The sequence below is a fragment of the Nycticebus coucang genome, chromosome 3 (genome assembly GCF_027406575.1).
Source record: "Nycticebus coucang isolate mNycCou1 chromosome 3, mNycCou1.pri, whole genome shotgun sequence".
NCBI classification, from domain to species: Eukaryota; Metazoa; Chordata; class Mammalia; order Primates; family Lorisidae; genus Nycticebus; species Nycticebus coucang.
In genome coordinates this window covers 87,812,082-87,820,895 of record NC_069782.1, presented here as the reverse complement: position 1 = coordinate 87,820,895, position 8,814 = coordinate 87,812,082, and the positions used below count along the sequence as shown (strand labels likewise).

The window sequence follows — 8,814 nt, the reverse complement described above, 5'->3', positions numbered from 1 at the left end:
TCGGTCTATTTCCTTCAGATTTTCATATTTCTGAGAATAAAGTTTCTTGTAATATTCATTAAGGATTTTTTGGATTTCTGATGAGTCTGTGGTTATTTTGTCTTTGTTGTTTCTGATTGATGATATTAGAGATTTTACTCTTTTTTTCCTGATTAGGTTGGCCAGAGGTTTATCTATTTTATTGACCTTTTCAAAAAACCAGCTTTTTGATTTATTGATCTGTTGTATTATTCTTTTGTTTTCAATTTCATTTAATTCTGCTCTAATTTTGGTTATTTCTTTTCTTCTACTGGGTTTGGGGTTGGAATGTTCTTCCTTTTCCAGTTGCGTGAGATGTCCCATTAAGTTGTTAACTTCCTCTCTTTCCGTTCTCTTGAGGAAGGCTTGCAGTGCTATAAATTTCCCTCTTAGAACTGCCTTTGCAGTGTCCCAGAGGTTCTGATAGCTTGTGTCTTCATTGTCATTTTGTTCCAAAAAATTGGTGATTTCTTTCTTAATCTCATCTCTGACCCAGCTATCATTCAGCATAAGGTTATTTAACTTCCACGTTTTTGTATGGGTATGCAGATTCCTGTTGTTACTCAATTCAAGTTTTATTCCATGATGGTCCGAGAAGATGCATGGAATAATTTCTATTCCTTTAAATTTACTGAGGTTAGACTTGTGACCTAAAATGTGATCAATTTTGGAGTAAGTTCCGTGGGCTGATGAGAAGTATGTGTATTCAGTTTTGTTGGGATGAAATGTTCTGTAGATGTCTGCTAAATCTAAATACTGGATGGTTAGGTTTAAATCTAAGATTTCTTTGCTCAGCTTCTTTCTGGAGGATCGATCCAACACTGCCAAGGGAGTGTTGAAATCTCCAACGATTATGGAGCTGGAGGAAATCAAGTTACTCATGTCTGTTAGAGTTTCTCTTATAAATTGAGGTGCATTCTGGTTGGGTGCATAGATATTAATAATTGAGATCTCGTCATATTGAGTATTACCCTTAACAAATATGAAGTGACCATTCTTGTCCTTCCTTACTTTTGATGGTTTAAAGCCTACTGTATCTGCAAATAAAATTGCAACACCTGCTTTTTTCTGATTACCATTTGCCTGAAATATGGATGACCATCCTTTCACCCTGAGTCTGTATTTGTCTTTTAAGTTGAGATGTGACTCTTGTATGCAACAAATATCTGGCTTAAGTTTTTGTATCCAGTCAGCTAACCTATGCCTCTTTAGAGGACAGTTTAAGCCATTCACATTGATGGAGAGTAAGGATAAGTCTGGTGGAATTTTGGGTATCGAGTTTTTCAAAGGTCCAGTGGACATTTTTAATCCTTTCGCCAGTGTGGAAGTTGGAGTTTGATCCGAAGTTTCTGAGTGAGTTTACTTTTGTGGTATAGGATTGGGTTGGTCATTGTGGAGGATAGGTCTGAGAACATCCTGAAGAGCTGGTTTACTTATGGCAAATTTTTTCAACATATGAATGTCATTGAAGTATTTAATTTCTCCATCATAGATGAAACTCAGTTTAGCTGGATACAAGATCCTGGGTTGAAAGTTTTTTTGCTTTAGGAGATTAAAAGTTGATGACCAGCCTCTTCTTGCTTGAAAAGTTTCAGCAGAGAGATCTGCAGTTATTCTAATATTCTTACCTTTGTACGTTATAGTTTTCTTTCGCCGGGCTGCTTTGAGAATCTTCTCTTTCATGTTAACTTTAGTGAAGCTAATTATGATATGTCTGGGAGATGGCTTTTTGGGGTTGAATCGTGCTGGGGTTCTGAAGCTGTCTGCTATCTGAATTTCAGATTCTCTAGGCATGTCTGGAAAATTTTCTTTCATAATTTCATGTAGAAGGGCCTCTGTGCCCTTGGCTGCCACATCATCAGCCTCCGAAATTCCTATAACCCTTATGTTATGTTTTTTCGAATTATCTGAGAGCTCTCTGAGTGAGTGATCCGTTTTTGCTCTCCATTTCTCTTCCTCTTTGAGAGATTGGGAGCGTTCGAAGACTTTATCTTCAATGTCAGAAATCCTTTCTTCTGCTTGCTCCATTCTGTTACTGAGGGATTCTACTGTATTTTTCATATCTTTGAGGGCTGTAAGTTCTTGTTTCAGTGTGTCTAAGTCTTTGGTGGTTTTGTCTTTAAATTCGTTAAATTCTTGAGACAACTTTTGAATTTCTCCTCGAATTCCTAATTCCATTTTATTAATCTTGTCTGCAAACCAAATTCTGAATTCGACTTCTGACATCTCAGCCAGTTGTTTATGAATGGGATCTTCAATCACATCTGCCGTATCTTTTCTTGGGGGGGTTGATCTATTCTGGTTATTCATGTTACCAGAGTTTTTCCGCTGATTCCGCCCCATGGTTTACTCCCTTTGGTTTTTCCCCTGGGGTTTTATCGAGGGCCCGTACAGTGTTGTGGCCTGAGAAACTGGGGCCCTGTCTGGTGTGGTGGAGCAAAGTGGTTCTGTCTTGTTTTCAGCTGGTTTCTGTTCGATCCTATTGCAACTTCTACTCTGGCTTGAAGTCTCAGCTGTGTGAAAAAATCAGCAATTAAGTCACCCCGCCTGCCCACCTCTGGCCCCAGTTGGAAAAGGAGAATCAAACCTTCCTACAATCGCACACCCAGGGCACCACCTGAAAAGTCCTCAGTCTATTAGCCCAGTTCAAAAGGTCCGAATCAACTGTCTCAATCGGCACTTGTCTCAGGTGGAAGGGTTCAAGAGGTCTCTGGGAACTGGATCACAGGGGCCTGGTGACTCCTCTGAGACAGCTCACCCCAGTGCAGCGTGGAGTCAGGAGGAGCCACCCCGCAAACAGAGCAGTCTGGGAAGGTTGACGTCTCCTTCCCCACTTTGCCCCTCCGTCGGACCCAGTCACTGGTATCTCTGCAGATGGCTAACCCAGTTGCCTGCAGTGAACAGACACTCCAGGGGTTTGCACCTGCCTGAATCGCGAGGAAGTCTGCCAGGCCCCCGCAGACTGCCGCTATCTAGCAGGAGGAGATGGGGCCTGACATCTTTGAGTGTTTGATGCAGGTGTTGGGAAGGAGGTGTTCACTCAGGCTTAGCCCCGTCCCTGATGGATGCTGCTAACAGAACAGAACAGAACAGACAACTTTGTGAGGTTCTGTCTCTGTTCCTGTCATCGCCTACAGGAGACGGGCTGTTTTGAGTTCAAACGTCTTTGCTGCTGGAGAATTGCGTCTGAACACCTCTCTGGGTCGGCCCCGCCCTGGAGGCTTCTGGGTTTGTGAGCCGTGACACCGGTGGCCTCCTCTGGTTGCCCAGGGAGACAGGGGGTGTGGCCTCAGAATATCCAGAAGTGAGCGTTCTGCCGTTAAAGAAAAAACGGCTGTTGATCTACCTCCAGGGAACTGCTGCTCTGGTGTGGGCACTCAGGCGACCCTTTTCTCCTCTGTCCCGCGCACCAGAGTCAGCACTGAGCGGCTGCAGTTTGTGCTGGGTCCACACCCCTTAAGAGATCCCCCAAGAATCAGAACTCTTGGGGGATGGGCCCCCAGACCCGGATTGGGAGTGGGGCGGGGGGAAGCTAGAGTTTCATTCAGTTTCACGCAATACTACGGTCCGGGGAGGGCTCCTGCACTGCACCGCAGGGAAGTGCCACCAAGGCTTGATTTCCCCTCAGCGGAGTGCCCTCTCCTTGCTCACGTGTCCCAGAGTCAGCGCTGACCTGACGCAGCTCAGGCACTGTGCACTCCCCTCGAGAAATCACCCAAGGAGCCGAACTCCGGAGGGATAGGCCCTCAGACCCCGAGTGAGAGTAGGGGCTCTCAGCTCTCAGCGGGGAGGCCAGAGTCTTATTCAGTCTTGTGCCCGGGGAGGGCTCCTGCACTGCACCGCAGGGAAGTGCCGCCAAGGCTTGATTTCCCCTCAGCAGAGTGCCCTCTCCTCGCTCACGTATCCCAGAGTCAGCGCTGACCTGACGCAGCTCAGGCACTGTGCACTCCCCTTGAGAAATCACCCAAGGAGCCGAACTCCTGGGGGATAGGCCCTCAGACCCCGAGTGAGAGTAGGGGCTCTCAGCTCTCAGCGGGGAGGCCAGAGTCTTATTCAGTCTTGTGCCCGGGGAGGGCTCCTGCACTGCACCGCAGGGAAGTGCCGCCAAGGCTTGATTTCCCCTCAGCGGAGTGCCCTCTCCTCGCTCACGTATCCCAGAGTCAGCGCTGACCTGACGCAGCTCAGGCACTGTGCACTCCCCTCGAGAAATCACCCAAGGAGCCGAACTCCTGGGGGATAGGCCCTCAGACCCCGAGTGAGAGTAGAGGTTCTCAGCTCTCAGCGGGGAGGCCAGAGTCTTATTCAGTCTTGGGCCCCGTATGCCCGGGGAGAGTTGGTGCACTGCACCGCAGGGAAGTGCCGCGAGGCGTGACTCCCCCTCAGCCCGGTGCCCTCTCCTTACTCGCGGGCCTCAGAGTCAATGCTACCAGTCGCAACTCGGGGACTGTCCACTCCCCTTGAGAAATCACCCAAGGATCCGAAGTCCTGGGGGACAGGCCTCCAGACCTCAGTGGGCGGGAGGGGAGCGCCGGGGATTCAGGGTTGCCGGCAAAGGATTCCCAAAGTTTTATTCAGCCCTATGTCCGGCAGGAGAACGCCACGGCACCCCAGTAGGGGAGGTAGGTCCAGTTTTTAGAAGGTCTTTCCCGTGGAGTGTAGTGGGAGGGCCTTTAATTTCTGCCCGCTTGTTAAATTGTGGGGCTCCAGAGCCGGTCTCATGGGGGAGGGGGACTCCCGTCCGCTTGGTGGTGGATTTTGTACCTTTTGTTTGCGTCCTTGTGATCACAACTTGCCTCAGCGGTGTTGATGTGCGTTCTTCAGCCTTCTCTCTTGGTGAGGCTCAAGTCCACCAGGATACTTACTAAATTCCTGTCCCTTAACTCTCCTTCTGGACGGGAGCCTTTGTTGAAAGCTGGCTTCAGTCCGCCATCTTGTCTCCCTCCCCTAAATAACTGTATTGTCAGAAATTAAGAATACTTACAATGGCTTTCAAATTCTGGAGAAATTAAGGAGAGAGGAAAAAAATACATGTTTCAAGTTCTGTCTGTAAGTGCATACATTGCTTGAAAAGCTACGCATAGCTTACAAGATAGAAAATGGTTTTCTTGATTTCTGGAAAACAGAATACAAAAAGAATCAGCAATATCTCCAATAAAAAGCTGTAACAAATGAATTCAGTTTTATGTCACTGATTTCTGTTTTGTTTAAAGTTAGGTTAGCAATACTCATGGACATGTTAACTTATAAATTAAAGTTCTAGAAATTTTCTTCAGTTTCTCTTAATATTTTTTAAAGGGCAAACTTTGGACTCAGTTAGTTATTACTGATAATAGATACTAAGACAGTCCAATATTTTATAATATTGGAATATATATAGTTTATATAAAATTAACTACCATTTCATATTTGACAATGTTTTCTATACATTTTTAATATACCAAATAAGCCTAATATGTTTTTTTAAAAATACTAAATTTAGAGTTTTGATCTTAGAAGGTTGGTTAAATATCAAAGGTTTAAATTTTAAACAACATTACAAGTTAAAAGACTTTAAAGGCAATATATAGTTAACTGGATTACCTGTATATTGTGTTACAAATTTTCTTTTATGAGTTTTTATTTTTCTTTCTGTTTAATTTCCTTCACTTTCAAAAACTCGTTTTTTACAAAACAGGATCACAGTATACTATGAAGTTAATTATTTACTTGGCCAGACCAACAATTAGAAAGTTTAAAAGGCAAGAATCTATTTTTTTTTGACAAAGATTCAGTTTCTTAAGCAATTTAAACTAAACTACTACATTTTCCAAATGAGGGACAGTTTATGGAATATACTATTGATACAGAATTTTCTCATTTAGAGCTAGACAGGGATCAATCCCATTTTCAGGCTCATGTTAAATTAGAAATTTGACTTTTTGCTTCTTTTTCAGAATTTATCTTAGGCACAAGTGGGCTGCACCCTGCAGACCATACTCTCTACATAAGTTCACAGTTGAATCTGTGAACCATAGAAATATTACAGAGGTGGCAGTTCATAATTTTTAAAAATTTGGATTTTAATAACGGGCTCAAAACTAATTTTAAGGGAAACCATAGTCATCTGAACAATAAGTTTCTTTTTTTTTTTTGTATAAAACTGCATCTTCTTTATTCTGCATACTTTAATTCCTTTTTTTTTTTATTTTTATTTTTTGTGGTTTTTGGCTGGGGCTGGGTTTGAACCCGCCACCTCCGGCATATGGGACCGGCGCCCTACTCCTTGAGCCACAGGTGCCGCCTGGCATACTTTAATTCCAAAATAAAAAAGCAATACACAACATCCACTTGGTCAAACTCAGAAGGGAACAGGGCTTGAGACCCTAGTTTCCTGTCTTACACCCAAGGACAGTTAATTAAAGAAAAAACTAGACATCAGCAGAGGAAGCTAAGTGGGATATGGCCACTTGAAGGCTGTGGGAACCATGGGTAACACCATACAGAGGGCAAAAGGTTTCTAAGTATAAACTCCTAATCTACTTCTTCCATGCGAGATGCGTCCTCATCACCTTCAAGGGGTGGGATTTCATCAGGAACAGCAGTACTGGGTTCCTCTGCTGTCACTTCATCTTCATCAATGCCTAGGCCTAGCTTGATCATGCGATAGATGCGGTTGGAGTGGGTCTGGGGATCCTCAAGGGAGAAGCCAGAGGAGAGCAGTGCAGTTTCAAACAGCAGCACCACCAGGTCCTTGACAGCCTTGTCATTTTTGTCCACCTTAGCCTTCTGCCACAGCATCTCCACAATGGGGTGGTCAGGGTTTATCTCCAGGTGTTTTTTTGCCATCATATAGCCCTTTGTGGAGTTGTCCCGAAGTGTCTGGGCTTTCATGATCTGCTCCATGTTGGCTGTCCAGCCGTAGGTACTGGTCACGATGCAGCAGGGTGAAGACACAAGCTTATTGGAGATCGTCACCTTCTCGACTTTCTTATCCAAGATTTCTTTCATAAGCTTGCAGAGGTTCTCAAACTTTGCCTTGCTCTCTTCCATTTTCTTCTTCTCTTTCTCATCCTCGGGTAGCTCCAGGCTCTCCTTGGTAACTGAGACCAGGGTCTTCCCATCAAACTCCTTGAGCTGCTGCATGCAGTACTTATCAATGGGCTCAGTCATATATATCACCTGAAAGCCCCACTTCCACACTTGCTTCACAAATGCAGAGTTGACCACCTGCTCTTTGCTCTCACCAGTGATGTAATAGATGGACTTCTGTGTTTCCTTCATGCGAGAGACATACTTTGACAGAAAGGTTATCTCATCTCCAGACTGGGAGGTATGAGCAGCAGCTCAGACAGGCGTTCCCTGTTAGTGGAGTCCTAGTTGTATTCCAAGCTTCAAATTTTTAGAGAATGCCTCATAGGATTTTTTATAGTTCTCCTTGTCTTCTGCCAACTCAGAAAAGAGCAATGCCCTGAATTCCAACTGACCTTCTACAGAAAAGTGCTTGACTGCCAAGTGGTCTTCCCAGTCATTGGTGAGGCTCTTGTAGAATTCTCCATATTCCTCCTGGGTGATGTCATCAGGGTTTCTGGTCCAAATGGGCTTGGTTTTGTTTAATTCTTCCCGATCAATGTATTTTTCCTTAATCTTCTTGGTTTTCTTTTTCTTATCCTTACTGCTGTTATCCTCCTCATCTGAGCCCACATCTTCGATCTTGGGTTTCTCTTCATCATCTTTATCTTCTTCTTTCTCACCTTTCTCTTCTTCTGCCTCATCATTGCTGATTTCCATCTCTGGTTCCTTCTCCAAATAAAGTGTGATGGGATAGCCTATGAACTGGGAGTGCTTCTTCACTACTTCTTTCACCCGCCTCTCTTCCAAATACTCTGTCTGGTCTTCTTTAAGGTGGAGGATCACTTTGGTGCCCCTGCCAATGGGCTCACCATGATCAGCACGCACAGCGAAGGAACCCCCAGAAGAAGATTCTCAGGCGTACTGTTCATTGTCGTTGTGTTATGTGATCACAACCACTTTCTGTGCCACCAGGTAGGCAGAATAAAAGCCAACACCAAACTGCCCAATCACGGAGATACCTGCACAAGCCTGAAGAGCCTCCATAAATGCTTTAGTGCAATGGTTCCCAAATTATTTATGAGATCAGCCTTGGTTATACCAATGCCTGTGTACACCAAGGTCAGAGTTCATTCCTGAGGGTTAGGGATGATGTCAATTTTTAACTTTTTACCACTGTCTAACTTGGAAGGATCTGTCAGGCTCTCATAATGAATCTTGTCCAAGGCATCAGAAGCATTAGAGATCAACTCTCGAAGGAAGATTTCCTTGTTGGAATAGAAAGTATTGATGATGAGTGACATAAGCTGGGCAATTTCTGCCTGAAAGGCAAAAGTCTCCACCTCCTCCTCTCCATGGTTCAATTCTTCAGGCATCTTGAAGAAATAGGGCTATAAGTACTAGTAATCAGGTGCATCAAGGCTATCAGACTCGCACGCAGCACCACAGCTACGCAGGGATGACTCAAGAGAGCCAATAAGTTTCTTGAGTTATTCCTGTTCAAAGTTTTTTATTTTTCTGGAGACATAGTTACAGCAGTCTCCTACAAGCTCTTCTCTAAAATCCTTCAGTACAGTTTCCCTGTGTCTTCTATTTTCTTTCCTCAGATAAATCACAGATAAGTTCTAGCTGCAATAAAAACTGAGGTACATACAGGGACCACTCACACAATTGTTTCACCCTCTGTGAAGGGGGGAGGGCACAAAAGCCCACCTATTGTTATTTGTTTCAGTCAGTTTCCAAGAACTC

General features: G+C 44.3%; 1 protein-coding gene across 1 annotated transcript; it reads right to left on the bottom strand.

Annotated features, from left to right (window-relative positions):
- Positions 1 to 6,476: 6,476 nt before the first annotated feature.
- On the bottom strand, positions 6,477 to 8,441 carry LOC128582227 (putative heat shock protein HSP 90-beta 2). The gene is given in 3 exon segments (XM_053585919.1): positions 6,477 to 7,292; positions 7,482 to 7,892; positions 8,117 to 8,441. Coding segments are annotated over 3 exon segments (1,500 nt in total). The 3' UTR covers positions 6,477 to 6,528.
- Between the last annotated feature and the right edge of the window lie 373 nt (positions 8,442 to 8,814).